The following is a 25,514-nucleotide window of genomic DNA, read 5'->3' as shown; positions in this document are numbered from 1 at the left end:
GCCTTTCTAGCCAAGCCTGATGTTCAACAGTAGAATGGAAGTAGTGAGCACCTATTCTGGTCACGTTCTTCCCAGGTCCTGCCCTCTGGGCTGCGCTTGGACGCTCAGCTAACCTCTCTGTCTCTTTCTCTTTGTCTGTCTGTGTCTGTCTGTCTCCCCCTCTCTCTGCCTCCCTTTGTGGAGGGAGGTTTCTCCCTCTTCTCTTTCATCCTCTGGGTGTGTGTCCCTCTGACTCTGGCCTTTGCCTCCTCTCTGTCATTCATCTTTTCTCTCTGTGCCTCTGTCCCCCTCCCTGTGCCTATCCTGGTCTCTCCGCAGGACCCTCCAGTGGACATGGGTGGGGCCCTGGGGCCGGCCCTGCTGCTCACCTCCCTCCTTGGTGCCTGGGCAGGGCTGGGCCCGGCACAGGGCGAGCAGGCTGTGACGGTGGCCGTGGTGTTTGGCAGCTCGGGGCCACCGCAGGCCCAGGCCCGTACCCGCCTCACCCCCCAGAGCTTCCTGGACCTGCCCCTGGAGATCCAGCCACTCACTGTGGGTGTCAACGACAGCAACCCCAGCAGTCTTCTCACCCAGATCTGCGGGCTCCTGGGCACTGCCCGGGTCCACGGCATCGTCTTTGAGGACAACGTGGACACCGAGGCCGTGGCCCAGATCCTCGACTTCATCTCCTTCCAGGCCCACGTGCCTATCCTCAGCATCAGTGGGGGCTCTGCTGTGGTCCTCACCCCCAAGGTGCCCATTCAAAGTCATGTCCCTACATCCCATGAGCCTGGAGCCAGGCTGGGGCTGGGGGAGAGGGGCTGAGTCTGGGCCAGGGAGACACTTAGGTCCTGGGAAACTGGGATTGGGTGGGCCCAGCAAGGGGGTGAGGGCTGAGGGAGGCATGGGTGAGGGAGGAGAAGGCTGTGGGAATGATGTTCCTATGTTCTAGAAGATAAACTTTCTGAGCTGCTTTCACATTTGTGTCTGGATGAGGGATGGGCAGGTACCAAACCCACCTCTGGTTCTGGGGCAGCCCTCGCCCACCTTCTCCCTGTTTTTCTGGCCTTCCGTGGTCAGGCTCCAGACCCAGAAGTGCAGGGCCAGGCTGGGTGTGGGATCTGATGTAGCTGGCCTGCAGGGGAGAGCATCCAAGGGCAGGTCACGCCCTTGCTGTCCTGTGGGGAGAAAGTTCTAAACACACATTCACCAGCAATCACAGCTGGGATCCTAGTCCTGAAGGAAAAACACAGGATGCCCTGAGGGAGTCCAGTGGGACCCCTTCTGGGTCTGGGGTTGGTCAGAGAAGGTCTCCTAAGAAATGACACCTAAGCCGAGACCTGGAGGATGAGGGGGTTGACAAGGTATGTGTGTGGGGTGGACTGGGGGAGAGTGTCCCAGGCGGAGGGAGCAGGTGGTGTGAACATCCAGAGGTGAGAAGGAGCACAGAGTTTTTGAGGAACAGAGAGGAGCCTGGAGAGGGAGGTGAGGTCCCAACCACACGGGAAGACATTTGGGTTTTGCCCTAAGTAAGTGAGGAACTGAAGAAGGTGTTGAGGGGAGACTGATCTGATTTGCCTTTCTTTTATGATTATATTTTTATTATGGGGAATTTCGAGCATACATAAAAGTAGAAGAGTATAATGACCCCATGTATCCCCTATCCAGCCCAGGCCAACCATGCCTCATCCTTACCCCCACCCACTTCTCCTCTTCTGTTTCATTGTGAAGCAAGGCCCAGACACAATATTTATTCCATCCATAAATACTTCAATACACATCTCTAGATGATAGGACTTTACAAAATAATAAAACCACCATACATCATCACATCTAAAAAATAATAAAAATTCCTTAACATCATAAAATATCCAGGCAGTGTTCAAATCTTCCGCATTGTCTCATAAATGTTTATTTTTATGTCTGTTGACTTGAATCAGGAGCCAAATTAGGTTCCCACGTGGCGATTGGTTGGTATGACTTAGGAGTCTTCCCTCTCAAGGCTCCTCCTCCATCTCTCTCTTTTTTCCTTGCAGATTTGTTTGTTGAAGGAACTGGGTTACTTGTCCTGTAGAGTTTTCTCAGAGTTGCTTTTTTAAAAGATTGGGACAGTCGCAGTGTGGTGAAATCTTGGAGGGGCTGCAGTGGCGGTGGGGAACCCACAGCTAGGAGAGGCTTGCGCTAGCCCAGGCTCGATCTTGCGGCGTCCTGGGCGTTTGTGGGGGCAGAGGCAGTAGAGAGGAAGAATATTCTCATCCCCAGGGCTCCACAGAGGATGGTGCTTTCCCAGTTACCTGTGGGCCTGACATTAGCTCTCAGCACGGTGGTTCTCCACCCTCACAGTGCTTTAGAAAAATACAGACACCCAGTGTACCATTTCTAAGATTCCCATTCAGTTGGTCTGGACTAGCGGGCTCAAGAGTCACCTGAAGAGCTTGTTGAAATACAGATTCCCGGGCGCCATCCTCAGAGATTCTGATCCAGCAGGTGTGCACTGCGCCCGAGAATTTGCATTTCCTGCAAGCTCCCAGCTGCTGCTGCCGCTGCTGGTTTGCGGTCCAGCCTTGGTCAGGCACGAATATTTTAAAAACCTCTCCAGGCCATTCCAATGGGCGGCAGGGGCTGGGAACCACGTGCGGGGCGGGCTGGCGGGCGCGAGGGAGGTTATCGCGAGACTAGGGCTCCCGGGACGCCCAGCACCTTCCGACGCAAGGGCGTGTGGGGGTTGGCGGAGGGAGTGGAAGTTGGGGCGGGGCGGGACTCGGCTCGCCCCACCCCCCGCTCAGGCCCCACCCCTCCCCCTAGGAGCCGGGCTCCGCCTTCCTGCAACTGGGCGTGTCCCTGGAGCAGCAGCTGCAGGTGCTGTTCAAGGTGCTGGAGGAGTACGACTGGAGCGCGTTCGCCGTGATCACCAGCCTGCACCCGGGCCACGCGCTCTTCCTCGAGAGCGTGCGCGCCGTCGCCGACGCCAGCTACGTGGCCTGGCGGCTGCTGGACGTGCTCACGCTGGAGCTGGGCCCCGGCGGGACGCGCGCCCACACCCAGCGCCTGCTGCGCCAGCTCGACGCCCCGGTGCTGGTGGCCTACTGCTCGCGCGAGGAGGCCGAGGTGCTCTTTGCCGAGGCGGCCCAGGCCGGCCTGGTGGGGCCCAGGCACGTGTGGCTGGTGCCCAACCTGGCGCTGGGCAGCACCGACGCGCCCCCCGCCGCCTTCCCCGTGGGCCTCATCAGCGTCGTCACCGAGAGCTGGCGCCTCAGCCTGCGCCAGAAAGTCCGCGACGGCGTGGCCATCCTGGCCCTCGGCGCCCACGGCTACCGGCGCCAGCATGGCGCCCTGCCCGCCCCGGCTGGGGAGTGCCGCGGCCACCCTGGGCCTGTCAGCCCTGCCCGGAAGGCCTTCTACAGGTGGGCACCTGCCCAGGGCATAGGATGGCCACGAGTGGCCGTGAGTTTGGGCTCACTGGTCACACCTCCCACTAGGTGTGTGCCTGGGGCCAAGTGACCTCACCTCTCTGGGCCATTGTTTCTTCATCTGAGAAAAGAGCGGGGTGTGAGGGTGTGGTGAGGATCTCGGGGGTCAACACAGGGAAACAGAACAATAATTACACAAATGCTACCTGTTGGTGGCGGTGATGAGGCAGATGGTGGGGGAGGGCACATCTGGTCCTGGTCAGGGCTAAGGGGACCCTGGCTTCTCCCCCGTCTCAGGCACCTACTGAATGTCACCTGGGAGGGCCGGGACTTCTCCTTCAGCCCTGGTGGGTACCTGGTCCAGCCCACCATGGTGGTGATCGCCCTCAACCGGCACCGCCTCTGGGAGATGGTGAGAAGGGGGTGAGCCCAGGGGCCCTCGGTATCCTTTCATTTTATCCCCCCCTCTTGTCCCACAGCTGACCAGAGAGTCCCTTCTGTCCCTCATCCTGCCCCTCATCCTTCAGGTCTCAGCTGAAACATTTCCATTGAGAAGCCTTCCAGATCCCCCAGGGGGTCTGAGGCAGCCCTGCTCCGGGCTCCCACAACACCCTTCACTATAGAACTTATCAAGCACTCTTATTACACAGTCCTGCCCCTGGAGGAGTAACCCACAGCTGTGCTGGCTAGACGGACACGTAAACAAATAGAATTTGGGGAGGTCAGTGCTTAAGAAAAAATGTTTGCAAAGCATTAGGGGGATAGAGAGGAGGGGCAGAAATTAGTTCTGCCTTCAAAGGAGGAAACTGGGGAGGGCTTCACAGAAGTTGGGACATTTGGGCTGGGCAATGGTTGGTTGAGTAGGAGCCCATCGGGAAGGGATAGTAGCCTGGTATAGACTGAGGGGAAGGAGGGTTTAGAGTTTTGGGATCTTAGTTCCCCGACCAGGGATTGAACCAGGGCCCATGGCAGTGAAAGCGCCGAGTCTTAACCACTGGACGGCCAGGGAATTCCCCTGGAGCATTTTTAAGTGATGCATTTGGAGGTGTGGAGACTGGGGAAGAAGGGTAGGGTGATGGAGGTAAATTGGACCCGTGAAGGGCCTTGAGTGCTGGGCTAAGGACTTTATGTGAAGCTTGGGGGAATGAGTGCGGTGTGACAGGCTCAGGTCTGGGCTTTAGGAAGATGCCGTGAGCCAGCAGCAGTGTGGAGGCTGGACGGGGAAGTGCAGGGACCAGAAGCCGGCAGGCTGCAGGAAGCCCTCCCCTTGCCCAGCCCCTTGCCCCGACTCTCCTGTTCTCCAGATGCTCCCGCCCCAGGCCCTGCTTCGTCCTGCCCCAAGTGACCTTAGGTGTGGTGGGGGGATTCTTGGTCCTGGCAGGCCTCGCCCAGCGGCCCCACCTATAGCGTGGGCTTAGTGGGGCTGAAGGTCCCGGGCTGAGGCCGGTCACCCTCTGCAGGTGGGGCGCTGGGACCATGGTGTCCTCCACATGAAGTACCCGGTGTGGCCTCGCTACAGTGCCTCCCTGCAGCCCGTGGTGGACAGCCGGCACCTGACGGTGGCCACGCTGGAAGAGCGACCCTTTGTCATCGTGGAGAGCCCCGACCCTGGCACAGGCGGCTGCGTGCCCAACACTGTGCCTTGCCGCCGGCACGGCAACCACACCTTCAGGTCCGCGAGAACACCCGGGAGGCCCGGTGTGAGCCGTGTGCCACCGTGCGATGGCGGGCATTGTGTGTGTCTTATGCTTGGGTATAGGAGTGGGCGTCCACCCGCCAGGCTGGGAGGAGCCACTGGCTCTGACCCCTGCTGGTCTTTTGGTGGCAGCAGTGGTGACACGGCCCCCTACACCAAGCTTTGCTGTAAGGGCTTCTGCATCGACATCCTCAAGAAGCTGGCCAAGGTGGTCAGGTTCTCCTACGACCTGTACCTGGTGACCAACGGCAAGCATGGCAAGAGGGTGCGCGGCGTGTGGAACGGCATGATCGGGGAGGTAGGCCCGCCCCCAGGCCACCTGAGCCCGCCCACCTGCCCACCTGCTGCCCTGGGCCCCATCCATCCGTCAGCCACCCCCCGATGTTCCTTAGGTGTTTCCTCCTGTTCTGGGGATCAGTCAGGGTGGGACCCAGGCCCAGCTCCTAAGGGTCTCCAAACTGGCAGGGGCACTGTGCTGGCACCAATGATGACCCCTGGGGTCAGTACTGAAAGTGGAGCTCTGAGGACCCAAGTGGGAACAACTGACTCAGCTGGTGGGTGCTGGGTGTGGGGCTGGGAGGGGAGTGGGGGAGTCCTCCAGCCTGCGGGAGCCCCTCCTCTGATCCGGCCCTGACCCCCAGGTGTACTACAAGCGGGCAGACATGGCCATTGGCTCCCTCACCATCAATGAGGAGCGCTCCGAGATCGTGGACTTCTCTGTGCCCTTCGTGGAGACGGGCATCAGCGTGATGGTGGCTCGCAGCAACGGCACCGTCTCCCCCTCGGCCTTCCTGGGTGCGGCTCGGGGTGGGCAGGGATAGTGCAGAGGGGCCCACGAAGTGGACGTGTGGAGCATGGGTGGAGATGGGGAGCTTGGGGTGGACCCTCAGAGGGCAGCACTGCAGCCTTGGGTGCCTTGGAGGTTAGCCAGAGGCCTGAGCTATAATAGGTGAGTAGAACAGAGAGGGAAGAGGTGACGTCCAGGTTCAGTCTTGAGCCTGGGTGCTCGGTAAGGGCGGGGGATGGGGAGAGCGGGGTAAGAGGTGGCGCCATCATGAGGGACAGGAAAACCAGGAAGGCAGGCTGCCTTCAGGAGGTGCCTGGTGGGCTGGGACATTGTTTTTGGTTTTTTGTTTCATTTTTTGTCCTCATGGCTTGTGGGATCTTAGTTCCCTGACCAGGGATTGAACCCGCACCCTCAGCAGTGAAAACGCAGAGTTCTAACCACTGGACCACCAGGGAATTCCTGGGCTGGGACATTGGGACAAAGGGAGAAGATTCACGGGGAGTTGGAGGAGCCAACCCAGAGCATGGGAAGCCGGACTAGTGTCTGACTTGATTAGGAATTCAGCATTTCTTGGGCAGCTCCCTTGTGCCAGGTCCCATGCTAGGTGCTGGGATCCGGCCATAGTCCTGGCCTTCCCAGAGCGCCCAGTCAGAAGTTCAGGTGGGACTTGCAGTGTGGGATGGTTCAAAGAGCCCTGAGGACAGGTGAGCCTCTCGACCAGGAACAGAAGAGGGAATCCCAGGTCTGCCTCTTCCTGCTGTGTGGCCTTGGGCAAGTCACGGAACCTCTCTGAGCAGGGTTCCTCAGCCACAGGGAAGGCAATAAACTCCACTTCGCAGGATGGGCATTGTATCAAAGGAGCAAATGCTTTGGGCAGTAATGACTTCTCACTCAGGGAGACTGAAATGATTTTGTCAGAAACCTCAGGTCGGTCTCCCCAGCCCCTCAGGCCTCAGTTTCTGTGTCAGTAGGATGAGGCGTAAGACTTGGCTTCAGAGCTCTGATTCCAAGCAGCTCACCCATGCTGGGCCCGGGGGTGGGGGTGGGGGGGTGGAGTTCCAGACCCAGGAGCGTGGGCAGCGGTGCTGGCGGCGAGGAAGGAGAGGAGGAAAGCAGAGGGCCTGCCCCTGAGCTTGCTCCTGTGGCTTTGAGGGGCCACCCTCAGGGGCTGAGGGGTGGAAGAGGTTGCAGGCAGAGGCAGGGGGATGGGAGGGGAAAGGGAAAGAGCATGGGGTGCTGGCCCTTTTTTGTGAAAGGATGTGGGGGGAAGAGGGAGAATGAGAGCCAGGGGAGATGCGGAATCAAAGGGAGGTTTCCTAGGGTGGGTGATGGGTGACGGGACCCTGGCCCAGGGCAGACGGAGGGTGGGTGACGGGTGACGGGACCCTGGCCCAGGGCAGACGGAGGGTGGGTGACGGGTGACGGGACCCTGGCCCAGGGCAGACGGAGGGTGGGTGACGGGTGACGGGACCCTGGCCCAGGGCAGACGGAGGGTGGGTGACGGGTGACGGGACCCTGGCCCAGGGCAGACGGAGGGTGGGTGATGGGTGACGGGACCCTGGCCCAGGGCAGATGGAGGGTGGGTGATGGGTGACGGGACCCTGGCCCAGGGCAGATGGAGGGGAGAGACCAGGAATGCTGGGGAGCCTGACCTCCCTGGGGGAGGGCGTCTCTCCTGGGGCTCCACTGCTCTGAGAGTCAGAGACCCCTCGGCTCAGTCCACGGGGCTGATGACCACATGGCCCCACCTGTCTGCACCCAGAACTCCTGAGCTGCTGGGGGGAGAGGCCGCGCCAACGCCTCTCAGCCTCCTCCCTCTGTTCCCAGAGCCCTACAGCCCTGCCGTGTGGGTAATGATGTTTGTCATGTGCCTCACCGTGGTGGCCATCACCGTCTTCATGTTCGAGTACTTCAGCCCCGTCAGCTACAACCGGAGCCTCACCAGCGGCAAGAGTCAGCTCCCACCTGGGCCTGGGAGCAGGGGCAGGGCTGGAACTTCCAGGAGGGGTGGGTTCAGGGTCAGGGGGGCCTCTCAGAGAATGCCCCGTGGGGGAGGTCCCTGGCCTTCAGACAGTATGCAGGGGGCCAATCAGATACATGAGAGAGAGAGAAGCAAGGTGAGTTGACGTGCCCGGGGGTGGGGATGGCCGGGGATGGGGTCTCCCCCCGGGACAGAGCGGAGACAGGAGCTGTGGAGTCGGGTGGGCTGAACCTGATCCCCTCTGTGCCGGGCAAGAGGGGCACCAGTGTCCCCCCTTTCACCCCCAGAGTCTGGGGGCCCGTCCTTCACCATCGGCAAGTCTGTGTGGCTGCTCTGGGCACTGGTCTTCAACAACTCGGTGCCCATCGAGAACCCCCGGGGCACCACCAGCAAGATCATGGTCCTGGTCTGGGCCTTCTTCGCCGTCATCTTCCTCGCCAGCTACACTGCCAACTTGGCCGCCTTCATGATCCAGGAGCAGTACATCGACACTGTGTCTGGCCTCAGTGACAAGAAGGTTCTGGAGCCCCAGAGGGTGCTGTTGGAGGGTGGGGGGGATGCCGCAGCCAGGGGCAGGCCTTGGGTGGGACACAGGACAGTTGGAATCAGTGGAATTTGAAGTGGAGGCGGGAGCAGGAAGAAGCCGGGGAGCCTGGGGACGAGGGGGCTGGGGACGGGGACGGGGAGAGACGGCTCAGGTCCACGGACTAAGTGGCCTTGAGTAAGTCTCTCCCTGTCCCGGCCTCAGTTTCCCCATTTGTAAAACACAGGCGTGGGCTGGACAGTCTCTTAAGACCATGCTGTGCTCGCTATTCAAGTCCAGACCAGGGGGATGGGGTCGGGCCCGGGGGCGCCTGGAGGGTTGGAGGAGGGGTTATGAATGGCGGCTGTCCTCTGTGCGCAGTTCCAGCGGCCTCAGGATCAGTACCCGCCCTTCCGCTTCGGCACCGTGCCCAACGGCAGCACGGAGCGGAACATCCGCAGCAACTACCGCGACATGCACACCCACATGGTCAAGTTCAACCAGCGCTCAGTGGAGGACGCGCTTAGCAGCCTCAAGATGGGGTGGGTCCGCAGTCCTGCACCCACCCTCTGACTGTCTCTACCCACGTGTCTCCCCGAGAGACCCAAGGTGGGACGGTGAGACTGGGTTGCCATGTAGGACCCCCGGGGAGCGGGGGAGGAGGTCTTGGGGCAGAGTGAAGCTTGAGGACACCCACCAGAGCCCAGAGACGCAGCTGTGGTATTGACCAAGGTTCAGCCTTGCCCTCAGGTGTTGGTTGTGACCTTCTTAGGATCTTTAGGGGCCTGGAGGGCAGAGAGGGTGTGTCCTCTGGGGGCAGAGTGTCCCCTGGCCTCTCTGAGGAGGAGGGTAGGTGGGGTTCCGAAGCTGTGGGAGGGGGCTTCTCTGCATCAGGACCCCAGAGAACTAGAGAAGGCTCTGCCCATCCATCCCTCCTGGGTGGTGGTCAGTGGGCTCACGTGGCCCAGACCCCTGTCGGGCCCCAGGTTTGGTGCCCTGAACCCCACTTGATCCCTGGCCTGAGGGCTTAGCCTGTCCCCAGGAAGCTGGATGCCTTCATCTATGACGCTGCTGTCCTCAACTACATGGCGGGCAAGGACGAGGGCTGCAAGCTGGTCACCATCGGCTCTGGCAAGGTCTTTGCCACCACCGGCTATGGCATCGCCATGCAGAAGGACTCCCACTGGAAGCGGGCCATAGACCTGGCGCTCCTGCAGTTCCTGGGGGACGGTGGGTGCAGCCGCTGATGGGGGCTGGGGCGGGTCCCAGGTGGGCCACAGAGCCCGTGGTCGGGACAGCTGCCCGATGGCTGGTCAACATCTCCACCAGTGTCCTCTGAGTGCCCAGGGCCCGCCGGCGCGGAGAGAGGTCTCTGGGGGTGAGAGGTGGGTGCAGTGGCTGGGTGGGGGGTATTAGGAGCAGCTGGATGGAGACATGGGGAGGGATTGGTTTGCCGGGAGGGAGCAGGAAATAGCTGGGGAGTCCTTGCAGGATGGGAAGACGGGCCACACAGTGGAGGTTGGGGGCATGTGAACTCCTTTACTTTTCCTCAAGACCCCTCCCCTCCATTGCCATCTTGAGATGACCTGGGGTAGTGCCAACAGCCTGCCTAATCCCAGAGCCAGAACCCAGGTTTGCCTTGGTACCCCGGGGGCTCACATGTGTGAGCGGTCCGGCTGGGTTGCCCCAACACCCAGAGACAGCTTTGAATTTAGAGTCCCAACCCTATTAGATAAATAACTGTCTGGTTTTCCATCAGTGCCACAGAATAATGCGAGTGATAACAATGAAAGTGCTTGCAGCCTCCTCGGGGGCCTAGGCCTTTTGTCTCTGTGTGCCCAGCTCCATGCCTGGCATGGAGGTGATCAATAAGTATTTGATGAATAAATGAATGATAAAATTTATGCAGTCAACAAGCCTTTGCTGGGCATGTGGAGTGTGGGCTTGTGGGAGGTGGGCATGCCAGAGGCTGGCATTCCCCCCCAAGCTCCCACTCTGCTCTCCTTCCTCCCTGCTCATGGACACCCCCTCCCCCCATCCTCCCCTCCCGGGCTGGATCCCTGTGTGGTCCTACAGGGGGGTGGTACCCTGGCCCCAGACCCCTCCTCACTCCAGGCTTGGGTGAGCACCGGAAGGGTCCTTCCTGAGCCAGGTGTGCCTCGCCCCCACCAGGGGAGACCCAGAAGCTGGAGTCGGTGTGGCTCTCGGGGATCTGCCAGAATGAGAAGAACGAGGTGATGAGCAGCAAGCTGGACATCGACAACATGGCGGGCGTCTTCTACATGCTGCTCGTGGCCATGGGGCTCGCCCTGCTGGTCTTCGCCTGGGAGCACCTGGTGTACCGGAAGCTGCGCCACTCGGTGCCCAGCGCGTCCCGGCTGGACTTCCTGCTGGCCTTCAGCAGGGTGGGTGCCCACTCCACCCTAGACAGGCCCCAGCTTTAGGGGCAGCAACCCAGCTAAGCGAGAGCTGGCCATGGCCCCATTTACAGATGTAAAAACTGAGGTCTGGAGAGGTGGCATGGCCTGCCAGCATCACACAGCAGGTGAGAAGCAGAGCCCTCTTCCGACAGGCAGGGCAGGACTTTGGAGCCAGGCTGACCGGGGTTCGAGTCCTCACTGCCATTTACAAGCTGTGTGACTTTAGGAGGAGTTAAACCTCTTGGTGCCTCAGAGAGCTCCACTGTAAACTCTCCCAGCGGCACACAGTAGACGCTTAACAAATGTTAGTTACTTCCTGGGGCTTAGAGACACCTGGGCTGATGCTTCCCACCTGGGCGTGGGGCGTGGGGCGTGGGGCGTGGGGCGTGGGGCGTGGGGCGGTCCCGGAAGGGCGGGCGCCGCTCACGCCGTGTCGGTCTCCTGCTTTCCGCCCAGGGCATCTACAGCTGCTTCAGCGGGGTGCAGAGCCTGGCCAGCCCCGCGCGGCCGCCCAGCCCGGACCTCACCGCCGGCCCGGCCCAGGTCAGCGTGCTCAAGATGCTGCAGGCGGCGCGCGACATGGTGACCACGGCGGGCGTGAGCAGCTCCCTGGACCGCGCCACGCGCACCATCGAGAGCTGGGGCGGCGGCCGCCGTGAGCCCCCGCCGCCCGCCTGCTCCAGTCCGCGGCCGCCCACCCCCGGCCCGCCCCCCGAGCCGAGCCCCACGGGCTGCGGGCCGCCGGGCGGGGGCCGCACCGCGCTGGGGCGTAGGGCCCCGCAGCCCGCGGGCCGCCCCCCGACGCCCGGGTCCTCCCTACCCGACGTCTCCCGGGTGTCTGGCCGGCCGGCCTGGGAGGCGCGGTGGCCGTTGGTGGCCGGGCGCGGCGGGCGGCACCTCTCGGGCTCCGAGCGGCGCGCGCTCCCGGAGCGCCCTCTGTCGCCCGAGCGCTGTCACTACAGCTCCTTCCCTCGAGCCCACCGGTCAGGGTGCCCCTTCCTTCCCCTCTTCCCGGAGCCCCCCGAGCCCGAGGACCTGCCGCTGCTCGGGCCGGAGCAGCTGGCCCGGCGGGAGGCTCTCCTGCGCGCGGCCTGGGCCCGAGGTTCGCGCCCGCGCCACGCTTCCCTGCCCAGCTCGGTGACCGAGGCCTTCGCCTGGCCCAGCTCGGAGCCCTCCCGGTGTGCTCGCCCAGCCTGCGGGCGCTGGACGCAGGCGCAGTCGATGCGGCTGCCGTCCTACCGGGAGGCCTGCCAGGAGGGGGTGTGGGCAGGGTGCCCCCCCTGGCCGCACGGACAGCACGCCTGCCTCCACGCCCATGCCCACCTGCCGCTTTGCTGGGGGGCTGTCTGCCCTCACCTCCCACACTGTGCCAGCCACGGCCCCTGGCTTCCTGGGGCTTGGGGGCCTCCGGGGCACAGGGGCAGGACCCTGGGGCTGAGCACAGAATACAGGGACACTGGGGGGCTGGAAGAGGTCAGCAGGGTGGCCTGTGGGGTGCACGGCTTCCCCCGACCTTGCACCTGGAGGCGGATCTCCAGCTTGGAGTCAGAAGTGTGAGGTGTCAGCTATTCTGGTCCCTGCTCAGCTGGATTCTCCGCCTGGCACTGCCAGCATTAGGGGGTAGGTGGGCTCGGGCTTTTCTGGCTTCTGCCATGAAATCCTGGCCATGGGAACCCAGTGACAGATGTTGTCTTCCATGGTCAGCTCAGCGACCTCAGCAGCCTCAGGTCTTGGTGTGGGCTGGGCTTTTGCTATCTTCTTACGCAAATCACTTCCCACCTGGCCTGGAGTCACGGGGAGCAGTGAGGTCTCCCTGCCCTGCTGTGAGCCAATCCCTGGTCATGGCTTCTGGGGGCTTGGTGTGGGAGCATGGAGGCTGGAGCTCGGGGTTGGGGCAGGGCGGTCCTGCTCCTGGCTTCAGCTGGCTGGAGTTTCTTCTCCTCAGAGTGCTGGGACATTAAACAAACCTTTTACAACCCACTGGTCCTGGCTGCCTCATTCTGCATCCCTGGAGGGGGCACACCAGAGCTGGTAGGCAATAGGAGCATCATGGGAGTATCCCAGATGGGGTGTCTGCCTAGAGCAGGTGGGCAGCTCCCTTTGTGGAGTATCCGGGAGGTAAGGCTGAGAGAGGGCTCCAGGCAGCAGAAGCCACTTGGTATTCAGTGCCAGCTCCTGCCTGCCTTGGTGCCAAATGAGACAAATGTGCTCAGCACGGGGGCTCTGGTGGTGATGGATGGAGCTCATCCTTCAATTTCCTTGAAAAGAAGGGCTCATGCCAGGGGCTCTGGGGGTTCTGCCCTGCCAGGGCCCCCCATGGGAGCCTGACAATGTTATGGTGCAAACGGCGGAGGGAGGTCTGTTGTGGGGAACCTGCTGGGCTCTCCTGGGCCCTGGCCAGCTGTGTTCACCCCGTGGTGGCTGTGCAGGGCTCGGACTGCCTGCTGGCTCTGGAAACCTGGCATGGGTGGCTTCTGGGGTCAGGCACGGCTCAGCCTTGGGAGGGAAAGACCTCCAGGTCAGAGAATCTGTCCCACATCTCAGTTCTCTGTCCTCCCTCTGGGGCTCTCAGCCCCACCTCCTTCCTCTGTCACATGTCATTGGCTGTGAACCATCTAAAAAGATGGCTCTTGCTTACCATTTTCAATGCTTTCACTTCTGTGATTACATTTAGCCCCACAATGACTAAAGCAAGCCAGCACTCCTTCCATCCGTTCGGCAAACACGGTGAGCATAATTGGTGCCGTTAGAGCCTTTTCTAACTGTGAGCCTGTGAAGTCCAAGGCCTTGTTGTCCCCGGCAATTTGGGTGAAGCAGGGCAGAAACTTAACTCCATGTAGTAGGGAGGGGGCTGGGGAGGGCAGCGCTGGATGCCAGTACCACGTGCGGCCACGGCCCAGGGCCCTTACCCACACGGCTCCCTTATGGCTCCCAGGAGGCTGGGTCCCCTCTCCACTCTCCAAATATTCCACTGCTGGGGCTGGAGCCATGAAAACTGGAAGTTTTTTTGTTTGGTTTTAGGGGTGAGAGCCGCTGAAATGGTAGAGTGGCGGAAATTGCCAGTACCCCTCCGTTCCTGGCTGGAGGGCCTGACAACCGCAAGAATGGGTGCCCCCCCCAGCCCATTATAGTCAATTTCACATTCTCTGCCCCATGGATTTTCACGGATCCAGGTCCAGGATCGGGGGGCTCAAAAACAGGTTGTGAGTGTGAGTCTAGGAGGGTGCTAGAGGCCAGTGCCACGGAAGGGAGCTTGACCTCGGTTGCAGCCACTGGAGGTGAGAGGGTTAACCGCTGGCCACCAGCCCCTGGACCTGAGCTCCCTGGGTCAGGGTCTGAGTGCAGTGCTGGGTGGAAGGCTGCAGCAGGTGACGCCTGGAGGAGTTGCGAGGTCCAGGCTGCTCTCTGCTCGCTCTCCAAGATCATTAATAACCAAGAACTGGAAAGATAATTAAGAGCCACGTGTGGAGCTGAGCCTGCTGCCGACTGGCTCTAAGGAGGGGCCGATCCTGCTCCTTCTCTAAGAATGTATTCTGAGGAGAAGCGAGTCCTGTGGGGAGTGCGGGCAGGAAGGATGCCTGCTGCCCCTCTGCGGGAGGACCGAGGAAGAGGGTCCTGCACTATCAAGGGGAGGACAGAAAGCCTGCAGGGGAGGAGGGAGCCGGCTGTGTGGGAGAGAGAAGCCACAGATGTTCAGTCATCACACACAAGGGTGTGACGGTGTAGCACAGCCAGTGAACCCAGACACCAGACACCCAAATGCTGGGTTTTTTTTTTTTAATTTTGGTGGGACACAGGGAGAGGCCTTTGGTCACATCTCAGCAGTAGAAATTCCTACTGTCTTCCCCCGTTCCCTCCTGCTGCTGCCATCGCTGTGTTTCTTCCTCTGTCTTTCCTGAGTGGCTCATGGTCCACACCACCTCTTTCCTGGGGCCCGTGTGTGGGGAGGGGGCACGATGCCCTCACTTAGGATACTTGAGCTTCGGTCTTGGCTCCAGAGCTCCCCAGCCTGGCCTGAGTGTGGCTCTGTGACGGGGGAAGGCTGTCCTTCAGTTTCCTGGGGGAGTCGGGGGACCAGAGACCACGCCCTCCCCGAAGCCCTAAAGAATTCAAGTCCATTTCCCGCTTCTGAATGGTGGCAGGCGCTTGCTCACAAGAAGCCACTTGACTCATCAGGAGGCTATGAGACCGGTTAGGTGCCTGAGGACCCAAACCAGGGGTCTTCAACGAGTCTAGAGGTATGTGGTACACGTGCAGTATAGCTGGCAAGGGACAAGGGAGCTGGGCTCAGTACCTAAGAGCTTTATTGAACACTTCTGTGTCAGGTACTCAGGACTTCAGCCCCATACGGGTCAGTGATGCAGGTACTATCCTCCCCATGTTACAAAGGACAGGAGGAGAGAGCATGGGGTTTGCTGCCTGCAAGTGGCAGGTCCGACTTCTCGGTCTACGCTCTTAATCCGCCAAGTTATGCCACCAAGGTCCACGTAGGAAGTGCCCAGCACCGTGCCCGCACACACCAGGCACTAGTAGATGCCACTTCCCCCTTTCTCCGATCGACACCATGAGCCCCAGGCCCCGGGGAGAAGGGATCGTGAACCTCCCTCCTGCAGCTCTGGATCCTGGTTGTGGAAGAGCCAGGTGTCAGCCCTGATCAGGGACCCAGTCCCTAGACAGGCATGGCCTCAGCCTTCGCTGGCCCAGTGTCACACACACACCAGGCTCTTCCCCTGGGCTGGTTCCCCATGAGGTAAGGGCAGCCCCTGCCCTCTCCCCACTCTGACTTTAGCCTCTGCCCATTGCTGAGGCCGCTCCTGGCCCCCATTTGGCGGGAACAGGTGTGTGTCTGAGGGCCTGGCGAGGTGCCCGCTGCCCACCTCCCACCACTCGGCAGTGCCTCCTGGCCTGTCACCTGCCATCTGTCCCATCCATAAGCCCGCAGTCATCTCTCTGGCCTCAGGTGAGGGAACAGCCAGGAGCCGCTGGCGCGATGGCACGAGGCTCCAGTGCTTCGGCAGGGAACGAGACAGAGAAGGCTGCCTCCCACCTTGACCTGGCCTGCCCTCGGGGCCAGTCTGGGGCAGTGCGGGTGAATGGCGTCGGGTGGAGCCTGCTGAGTTTATGTTCTCCTCCACAGCGACACTTGTACCTGGGCCAGGTTGGGCTGGCATCCTCTTCTGGCTTCCCCACCACAGACCACAGGGCCCATCGGTAGAACGGAGACCATGACCCAACTGGCCCACCTCCGCAAGCTGATGTAAAAACTCACAGGCGAATGTGCTGCATGGGCAAGGTGAACAAGCATCAGCTGGGAACGTCTAGCTGTCAGGGTCCTCGCGCCCCCTCCCCCAGGCCATCAGCAGTAGAGAGGAAGCTGACCCCATATGACCTCTAGCACAACAGACAGCAGGCAAACACCAAGGAGCAAAGGAACCCAGTGACGTGGTCACCTCCGGCCAATTCCTTCCGGGACTGTGGTTGCCCAGCTCGGAGGTGGAGGGGAATGCAGCCATCCGGCTCCACTGCTGCGTGGCTCCAGACCGCCACATAAAGCAAACGGGCTTTATCACGCTAGTAAATTCGTGTCCAAAATTTGGATTGGAGCCTGAGGCGGCGGGATGATTTAATTTGCTTTGTCCTTAAGCAAGAGGGAATGTAATTGGAGAAGGGTAAGTACAGATGTTTTAATTGAGTGTTCAGCAAACAGCCCGGCAGCTCCAGGCGGGGTCCGAGCCACGGGGGACGGGGCCTCGTGGAGGCCCCCGGCCCCGCCCACCCCGCCAGGCCTCCTGGGAAGCAGCCACGATGGCAAACGGGGAAGAGGCGTCCTTCTTTCACGAGGATGGAAAATAACAATACGCCGGATGAGCTGTGAGAACTGAAGATGTGCAGCAAAAGAGAGACAGCGGATCGCGGCCGATTAGGACACGGGACTCTCACAGGCCGGGGCTGCCAGGGGGCCATAGGGGAGGGCTGGGGCCGCCTGCGGACTCCCCATGTTCTTGCAAATGCCATGTCCCCCTGCCCTAGACCACCGTGGGCCCCGGGAGACCTGGCGTCCTCGCTCTGTCCAACGTTCGATGACGGTGAGATGCAGGGGGGAGGCTGCAGGAGAGCTGAGCAAGGCACGGAAATCAACGGAGGGAGGGGGAAGGGCCGAGCCCCCATCCCAGAGGCTGCTCCTGGTCGAGCTGCTCTGGGCTCCAGGACAAGTGGGATTAGGCCCAGGGCCGGGGCCACACGAGGGAGGGGCAGGAGGAGCCCCCAGGCCCTGAAGCAGGAGAAGGCACATTGAAAATGCAGAGTTCTTTAGGGTCACCTGTGTCTCGAGGAAGGCGGGCCCAGCAGGTGCATGCATGATTGTTGGGGGGGGAGGGGAGTACGTGGAGCTGGTGAGGTGCCCGGGAACCTGGCCCTCCTTCCATGGGAATGGTGGCCGGGGCCCCGTCTCACCCCACAGTGCCCGAGGGACACGGAGAGTGTGAACGCTGAGCACCCACAGCTCGGCTCCGGGGGGAGGAGCCACCGTTAGTGATGGAGCGGGGCAGGGCCGGGGCACCCCCACAGCTGCGCTTTATTCAGACTGAAATGTAAATGGTTAGGGTTTTGCTGGAGTCTGTGCATGGGTTTCTCAGGGTTTTTTCTGTAAGGTAAGAGCTTCTGCTCCATGTGCTGGGGGGCAGGCCCGACCTCTCTCACAGGCTGGGGACCACGGGCTCCATGCCCGGGGCGCTCCCAGGCCACTGCGGTGACAGCTGGGGGTAGCTCCCCTCTGGTGGCCCTTGTACGCTGCACCCCCCCCCCCCCCCAAGAAGCCCGAGGCTCCCTTTCAGGGGTCGCGCGCTCTGGGCTTTAAACCCCGTGCGTGGGCTGCTGTGCCCGTGCGGAGAGGCTGCTCCCAGCCGCTGCTCCGGAGTCATCGTGGGCTCCGGAGCCCAGGGCAGGAGCCGGCGCTCACAGCAGGGCCCTCCCAGCTCTGGTCTGGGGACCCTGGTGCCAATTAGCACTTACGGTCCTTGTCGTCAGCTGGCCAGGCACTCCCCTAGGAGAGGCACTCGGCACCTCCAGGCCTGGTGGGAAGGTGAGCCCTGCCAGGCCCAGTGGAGAGGAGGGGTAGGGCCTGGGGTTGCCCTAATGGAGATTTCCCAGACAAGGATGCGGGAGGGACTGGGAGAGCGGGGTAAGGGGTGGGGGGACACGTGTCTGGTATAAATAGTGGCAGTGCCAGCACTGCGTCTCCACCCTTCCGGGGGAAGAGCCCGCCCTGGTGGTGGGGTGTGTGAAAGCAGAGGGCTCGATCCCAGTAACCAGTCCTAGAATCTGGGAGCAGCCGTGTGCCCCGGTTGTGGGACTCGGCTGGCTGGGGGCAGCCCCAGGCAGGAGGACCCGGAGGAGGGTGACCCCGGCGAGTGAGGCGAAGTGGAGACTGTGTGGAATCCTGGGTGGGGAGGAGCCCCCCGGCTGGAGGCGTGGAGGGCACCCCCCAAGAGCCCGGGCCTTGCCTGCCCCACGGAGACCTGGGAGGCAACTAGCTCTTGGCTCTGCCAGCGGGGAGGGCGGGTGGCCCCCACCCCTCTCGTCACCAGACTTGTCCTGACATCAGAGCTTAGTCTCGCTGAGGACGATGTTGGCGGTGACAAAGAAGAAGCAGGAGAAAGCCCAGAGCAGCACAAAGCCCACCCAGAAGGTGTGGCGGAAAGGGGACCCGTGCTTGTTGACGGTCCCGTAGCCGAAGGCCAGCTGGGTGTCCTTGCGGCAGAGGTACACCAGGAAGGCGGGGATGATGTACTGGATGCCCGTGCCCGCGTAGGCCCCCGTGATGCCCACCAGGGACTCCAGGTCGTGGGTGCAGAAGGCCACCAGCACAGGGGGCAGCAGGGTGATGGTGGGGAACACCACGCGGTCCACCACCCAGGGGTACGTGCCCCCCTCTCGGTGGAAAAGCGTCTTCCAGTTGTTGCGCAGGGTCACGGCGATGATGGGGAAGTTGGTGCTGATGGTGAAGACGGGGAAGAGGCCCAGGAAGAAGCGCACGGCCGCCAGGCCCACGACATCGCAGCGCGCAAAGTTGAGGGTGTACATGTCCAGGAGGCTGTCACCGCGGAAGCAGAAGATGGCGGTGAAGGAGAGGAGGCCGTAGAAGGCCAGGATCAGCACGTAGTCCAGGAAGACCAGGCGCGTGAGGTGGCGCTTGGAGGAGACGGGGGTGACGAGGGACGGCAGGGAGTGCTGGCACATGAAGGAGTAGACGCACACGCCGAACAGGTTCCGGACCCCGGAGAAGTCGGCCAGCGGCGGGTGCCCCTCCCCACGCCCATGCCCGATGCGGACCAGGGCCAGCACGATCATGATGGTGAAAGCTGGAAAACAGGAGGGGAGTCAGCCAGGGAAGGAGGGGCAGCCCTACCTGGGACAGTCTCTGGTCTGGGGGCGCCTGCCGAGGGACCCGAGCCCCATGAGAAAGAACCACTAAATTCCTGTGGCCGTGAGGGTCACACTCTGGGGCAGGTCAGCAGTGGCTGCTGCCGCCGGGGACATGCTGTGCACGCCCCACGCCAGCAGGTGAGGGAAGGTGTCTGGAGGTGAGGGCCGGGCACGATGGGGGCTGCACGGGGGGTCAGCAGCGGAGCCACGCGCTGTCTTCTCAGAGGAGTGCAGGCTCCTGGCCAGGCACTTCCCGGCTCCCTTACCAGCCCCAGGGGTCTGGGGGTTGGGGGGGTTCCTGCCAGCTTCCTGATTCTCCTTTGGCTTAAAGAACGTGTGTCTGAGGAGCAGGGGTGGAGGGGTAAGGGGCACAGAGCACTTGGGAGGAGGTGTCCTCCTGGGCCAGGGCACCTGCTAGGGACAGCAAAGGGGCGACAGTGAAGGCGGACAGGCACTCAGGGGCCAACACCGAGAAGGAAGGTACCTGGGGTCACTCGAGGGAAGAAATGGCACCAAAGCTCAAGGCTGGTGGGAGCTGAGTCCAAGGCTGGAGGCCAAGGGCATGTGGCTCTGTTCTCCTGGGCCTGGTGGCACAGGCAGGAGGCACAGAATTACAGGGAGTAACTCTGACCCGGGTTTGCTGCAGAAGCGGTAGGGGCCCATGATCTATCTGTTCAGAGCAAACAGAGCTCCAGGCTGGCTGCACCTCTTACAGCGGCCCTCCTGTGGGTCTCATACCCAGAGCCGGGCTTCCCAGCCGGTGCTCCCAGAAGACAGACATACTTCCAGATCGAGCAGTCTCTCTCTGAGTCTCTGGCTTCTTGCATCTGTTATCCAGATCTCCCAGAACCGCCACCCTTAGCCACTCGGCACACCCAGGGACCACCGGTGTCCCTGTCTCCAGTGTTGGAGCCCATAAACCGCTGCTGTCTCTGTTCAGACCAGACCTGACAGCCCCTCCAGCCCGGGCCCCCATCGCTCAGGTAGAGCCCACGATGACACCTGACACTTCTCAGGGAGTGACGCAGGCGAGCGTGAAGGAACAGTGGCTGAAGAGACTGCCTGCCAGCTACGCAGCTCCTGCCTGCTGGCGCATCGGAAGCTCAGGGCTCCTCCCGAGTGGGAGGCTGGGGGTCTCCCCACTGTCTCCTCGGGCCACGTCATACCCTCCCCGCTCCCTGGAAGGGAGAGGTCTTTCTTCCAGGATTCACGGGAAGCCAGACCAATGTTTTCCCAAAATGACACTTGGAAGTGGGCTCAACGGAAATGTCATCTGTTACTTTTCATCAGAGCTGCTGACACTGCTGGGGACAGGATGGGGGGAGGGGAGCCAGGGAACAGGCCTGTGAAAATTGCCAGTAAAGACGATGATTTGTTTCTGATGCTCTCACCCGGCTCCGGCCCCGCCACCCCTGATTCCCAGGGCCCCACGACTGACGGGGATCCCACATCCCGCCAGCTCTGGTCGGTCAACGGGCAAGCGGTGACCCAGTCCCTCCCTTGAGGTCTCAGTCCAGGAGCTGCCTCTGGCTGAACCCTCTCGGGGCTGGGACAGGACACCCCGTGAGGGCCTCCCTGTTTCCTCGGGGACACCCAGGACCCCGGCAGTCTGGCTCGTCACATTTCTCAGGGTGGGTGCGGGAGGGGTGTGCGGGCCAGAGATCTGTGTGGCAGAACCACACCCAGGAAGCTGGGGCAGGATGTGAGGGGGGGCCCCCAGGGGAGAGGGTGGACGGGGTGGAGGCGGAGTCTCCCATGTGCCAGGGAGTCTGTCCTGGGCCGGAAAGGGTTACGAAGCAGAGCTGAGCGGGTAGGGCGGCTACAGCTGGCCCCCGGGCCGCCTGCTGATTAGCTGTTCAGGAGGCTGCAGCTGACACTTCTGCCAGCAGAGGTGGGCCACCAGGGTCGGGGCAAAGGGGGCAGCTGCTGTAAGACAAGAGCTCAATCCTGTCGTGCCACTAGCGGAGTGTCCCCCGGTGACCCGGCGCTACTCCTGGCCCAGGCCGAGGCCAGCACGGACTGGCGAAGAGGCAAGTGGGCGGGGCCCTGGGTCTGGTGGGCGTGGAGGAGGCAGGGAGGAGTTGGCTGTTGGGACGTGAGCTCATCACCGCTCCCTGCAGCTGGGATGCTGGCTGGTGCTTCTCTGCTTATCTTCCTCCTCAGCCCTACATCTCCAAGAGGCTGTAAGAAACGCAGGCAGAAACTGGCTCGCTGACTTCAAGGCGAGCTGTCTGGACAGCCCTGACCGGCGGCTCTGACCTTGAGGGGTCCTGGCACCAGGGCCGCCCGGCCCTGCCCTCTGGACCACACTCCTCTGCTCCCGGCCCTTCCCTCCCCTCATTGCCGGGGAAGCAGAGTTCAACAGCCATCTCCTAGATTGATCGTCCCGTCCCTGGGAGATAGCTGCTCCAAAAACTCATTAGATCTGATAATAAATCAAGATGAAATGAGGATGACAGGTTGTGAGTGACAAACACGGCCAGGAAGTTCGGCGGAGAGCAGGGTTCTCAGTGCACACAGGATGCCCAGGGCTCGGGCGCGGCCACTGGCAGCTCGCGCCACCTGGTCGCGGCCGTGTGGGAGGCGGGGGTGGCCGCTTGGGAGAGGGGGGCAGGGCGCTGGCGGTCCTGCCGTCTGGGTGAGCAGGCCTCCCAGTTCCCCGAGGGCAGGGCGGGCCGGGCTTCTCTCTGAGCCTCACGGGCTGTGCTCAGGGAGCCCACGTGATGGACAGGGTAACAGTCGGCACCCACCTGCATCCACCCGCACCCCGCACAGGAGTCCTGCTCCAAGGGGTGAGGAGGTGCAGCGAGTTGCTGGGGAGGATGCTGTGGGGGGAGGAGGTGAGGGCCTGACACATGTCACCAGAGGAGTGGCTGACGGCCTCGGAAGAGGCAGCTGCCGGGTGACAAGGGGGATCAGGAGACTTCTTTTTTAATACCTGCGGTAAGAGCCCATGTAAAAACAACTGCGCTTGTTTTGTGTGGCTCAAGGGGCTCACCAGGACCATTCATTCATTCATTCGTTCATTCAGCAAAGATGTACTGAGGGCCCACTGTGCTGATACTATTCTGGGCATCTGGGGATGGTGCTCTGAGCCAGCAGTTATGGTCCTGGTCCTCTGGAGCCTAAGGTCCAGGGGGCCCACCGGGTGGAACTTACAGGACACAAATTACTACAAAAGAAAGACCTGGCTAATAGCCACATGAGCTGCGGAGGGGCAGGGGGGTAGATGGGGAGATCCCTGTCTCGGGACGTCCAAGCCCAGGGAAGAAGACCATCTGGGGGTCACAGGGGAACCGGGCACCAGAGCTGACGTGGAAGAACCTGTCGGCTGTCCCCCTCGCGGTGCAGGAGGGAAGGAGCAGCCTGGTGAGGGCGGCGACAGGGGGTCAGGGCCCCGGGATTTCACCGCCTCCGCCCTCAGCATATTCATCCACCTGGAGCTGCTCCCCGCTCTCCCCACATGCGCTGCCTTGGGAGGGAGGGAGGGAGACAGGAGCGGGAGGCAAGTCCTAATCTCAGTACAAATCCTGAGCCCTGAGAGCACAGCTTAGAGGAGACATCTGTCCGCCTCCTTTTCTGAGGAGGTCAGGTTAAAAGTAAAATTTACACCAGGAATGGCCCTCCAGCACAGGCACGTCCGGGGTGACAATATCAGGATGGTGGCAGGTCAGTGGGGTCATGTCAGTACTAGTTTTCTGTCCTGGGGACGTCAGCAGCCTCAAGTATGGAGGTCAAGGTAATACTTTATATCAAGATGCATTCTCACGACATTAACGAGTCATCCATGAGTTCCCTTGAGCGGGCAGAGGAGAAACGCCGCTGTCCGCAGAGGCCTCCTGCTCCTCCCTTCTTCGTGAGCAACAGTCAGATGAGGGGCCCCAGCTGGGAGCTGTCTTGCCTCACGGCTGTCTGTCTATCTGACCTCAGAGCCTCTCTCCTCTGCAGAGAGTTGGGCCGGTGAGCCGACACCCTCTGAACTCCTGCCAAAGGGTAAAGGTGGTCCAGACTTATAAGGGGATGAGAGTGAAAAAACAAACGACCCTGAATGTGGACTTCTCAGCCCCTCCTGGTTCCTCCCTTTGCTCTCCCGGATGCCCCTCCACCCTGGGGCCTCGGCTGCATAAAGAGGTGAACTGGCCCAGACCTCACAGGAGTTGAAGTTGACTCGTTCTTGGCGCCAAGTGGAGATGAGCAGGGGTCTGAGGTCTGGGTCCGGGGCTCTGGGAGTCCAACCAGTGGCCCCAGTATGCCTGTCTTGGGGCTGTGGGTCAAGACAGAGGTCAGAGTGGTCAGAAGCCAGTTCCAGCCTTCGTGCACTGGAACCCACCCTTGGGTGGGTTGCGCTGGCGCTGGAGAGGGGAGAGTTCCTTCCGGGGCTCTGCCTTGGCCTCTGGGCCGTGGTGGGGCTCTCCCAGGCACTTGGAGTGGCAGTGAGGCTGTGCAGAGCTCCGCCTTCCTTACAGGATTCTGGGGTCTGTGTGGGGCTGGCATGAGCCGGGCCACCTGCCTGAGCATCACCGGAGTTGGAGAGCTCGGGCCAAGACTCTCCCTGCCTGGAGGAGGGCAGGGCAGAGCTCTCCCAGGAGCCCCCTGCCCGCCCCCGCCCCCCCCCGCCATTAGGCTGTCACTCTGTAAGTGTGATGATGGGACATGGGATCCCTCATGATGGTTTTACCATTCTGCTCCTTCCCCAAGACTGGCTTTGGAATTATGCATGGGCTACCTCTGGGCACGCTGAATGCTTCTGAGGGCCCTCCTAGCAGGTGGCAGTAAAACCCTCGAGCTCTGAAAGAGAAGCACGTGCAGCTGTGCTGTCCGCCACGGCAGCCATGAGCCACATGAGGCTCCCGAGAGCTTGAATGTGGCCGGCCCAAAACGAGCCATGCCGAAGTCTAAAACACACACTCGATTTCAAAGACTCAGTGTGAAAAAGGAATGTAAACTAGCTCATTCATCATTTTCTCATATTGGTTCCATGTTGAAAAGGTATTTTTGGTATCTTAGGCTGGATAAGCATATTATTAAAATTAATTAAATGTTCAGATGTGACTACCACAAAATTGAAAATTCCCCAGTTGGCTCGCATTATATTTTGATGGGGCAACATGGGTTTACTGTGACTGTGTGCTCCGTGGCGGTGTGTGAGTGAAGCACCTGACCTGTTGGGAATCAGAAAGATCTCTGCCCCCTGCCCCCAACCTCAGCCCAGGTCTCCTCACTGTAACCCTCGGTCACCTGCCCTGATTTGCACGAGACACTTAAAACCTAGGCCTGAGGTGTGATACTGGGCCAGTCTTTAAAAAGCTAAAGGAAAAAGAGGCTATCAGTTCCCCGGGCTGTGCCCACCAGGGCGACCTGCCCTGCAGAGGGAAGGCACTGCTGGGTAGGGCTGGGGAGGTGGCCTGTGGTCCTGGGTCATCAGGTCAGAGGGACATTCTGGTGGAAGTTCGAGCTGGAACAGAGCTTCTCTGGAACGCAGGAGGGCTCTGCCCAGTGGCCCGTGCCCGGCCCTGACCCCTGCTGTGTCCTCTGCAGGCACTGGAAGGAACACAGCTGTCACGGAGGAGGGGGACACATGCCCACTAAGGCCAGATCCCTCATCCTTAATCCCTGAGGGCCCCAGAGCACACATATATGTGAAGCCGTGATTAAGAGCCAAGGGCGAAGCTGACGGACTCTTCCCAGTGGTGCCCCGGGGCCCGTGTCAGCAGCCCCGGGCCCTCCGCACAAGCCAGCCCTGCAGCGTGCCTCGCCCGGGTGGGCCTGCCTCCTGGGGAGCCGCCTAACTCCCTGAGCTCTGGACTGGCCCTGATGCTGCCCCCAGACACCTTGCTGTTCTCGGAGCCCTGTAAGTGGCTCTGCTCTGACACGTGCGAGGTGGAGGCCATCTGTCAAGGCGGCTGTCAGGAGGACGGCGCTCTCTTCTCCAAGAAGGGGATCAACATGCCAGGGCTGATGCGAATGAATGGCCGGGGGTGCCCATCCCAGCTCGGGCACTGGCGTTCCAGGCTGGGAGCTGGGTCCGGGGGAGGATCCGGCACCAGCTTCCTTCTTCACCACCACCCTGCCCTCAGAGGTGCTGGGGCTTGCATGTGTCTCTCCTCAGGCTGGGTCATCAGAGCTGGGCCGGGGCCTCCCGAGATTCAGGAGAGCTGGGAGGAACTGACAGGGTAACGTCAGCCTGAGCTGAGAACCACTGAAGACCAAGCAGTTGCTCGGCCCTAAAAGTGGGAGCAGGCGGCTGGGTAACTGTTCCTTAAAGAACAGGACCGACTGTGAACAGAGAGCCAC

The 25,514-nt window shown here is 61.4% G+C and overlaps 2 protein-coding genes across 3 annotated transcripts in view; one reads left to right on the top strand and one right to left on the bottom strand.

The window, feature by feature from the left end:
* The first annotated feature begins 318 nt into the window (after positions 1-318).
* Positions 319-12,468, top strand: GRIN2C (glutamate ionotropic receptor NMDA type subunit 2C). The gene is made up of 12 exons (XM_059907071.1): positions 319-732; positions 2,785-3,383; positions 3,687-3,801; positions 4,850-5,061; positions 5,218-5,383; positions 5,727-5,880; positions 7,700-7,825; positions 8,141-8,370; positions 8,758-8,918; positions 9,419-9,606; positions 10,549-10,781; positions 11,253-12,468. The coding sequence occupies exons 1-12, from the start codon at positions 334-336 to the stop codon at positions 12,351-12,353; spliced, it is 3,684 nt and encodes a 1,227-aa protein (XP_059763054.1). The 5' UTR covers positions 319-333; the 3' UTR covers positions 12,354-12,468.
* Positions 12,469-16,394: 3,926 nt separating this feature from the next.
* The window catches only part of TMEM104 (transmembrane protein 104), a 59,697-nt gene continuing 50,577 nt past the window's right edge, over positions 16,395-25,514 (bottom strand). For both annotated transcript variants that reach the window (XM_059907698.1, XM_059907699.1), the window contains exon 10: positions 16,395-19,156. In XM_059907698.1, the coding sequence (XP_059763681.1) occupies positions 18,396-19,156 (761 nt within the window). In that variant the 3' untranslated portion in view covers positions 16,395-18,395. The remainder of the gene's footprint in view (positions 19,157-25,514) is intronic.

The sequence above is a fragment of the Balaenoptera ricei genome, chromosome 20 (assembly GCF_028023285.1).
Source record: "Balaenoptera ricei isolate mBalRic1 chromosome 20, mBalRic1.hap2, whole genome shotgun sequence".
In the NCBI taxonomy this organism is placed as follows: domain Eukaryota; kingdom Metazoa; phylum Chordata; class Mammalia; order Artiodactyla; family Balaenopteridae; genus Balaenoptera; species Balaenoptera ricei.
This window is presented reverse-complemented; position numbering and strand designations above follow the sequence as displayed.

What these genes read in the sequence shown, in the direction of transcription:
- GRIN2C (XM_059907071.1), top strand. Translation starts at nt 334, where the DNA reads ATGGGTGGGGCCCTGGGGCCGGCCCTGCTGCTCACCTCCCTCCTTGGT. An exon ending in CTGTGGTCCTCACCCCCAAG is followed by an intron (nt 733 to 2,784) that starts GTGCCCATTCAA and finishes CCCTCCCCCTAG; the next exon opens with GAGCCGGGCTCCGCCTTCCT. An exon ending in CTCCCCCTCGGCCTTCCTGG is followed by an intron (nt 5,881 to 7,699) that starts GTGCGGCTCGGG and finishes CTCTGTTCCCAG; the next exon opens with AGCCCTACAGCCCTGCCGTG.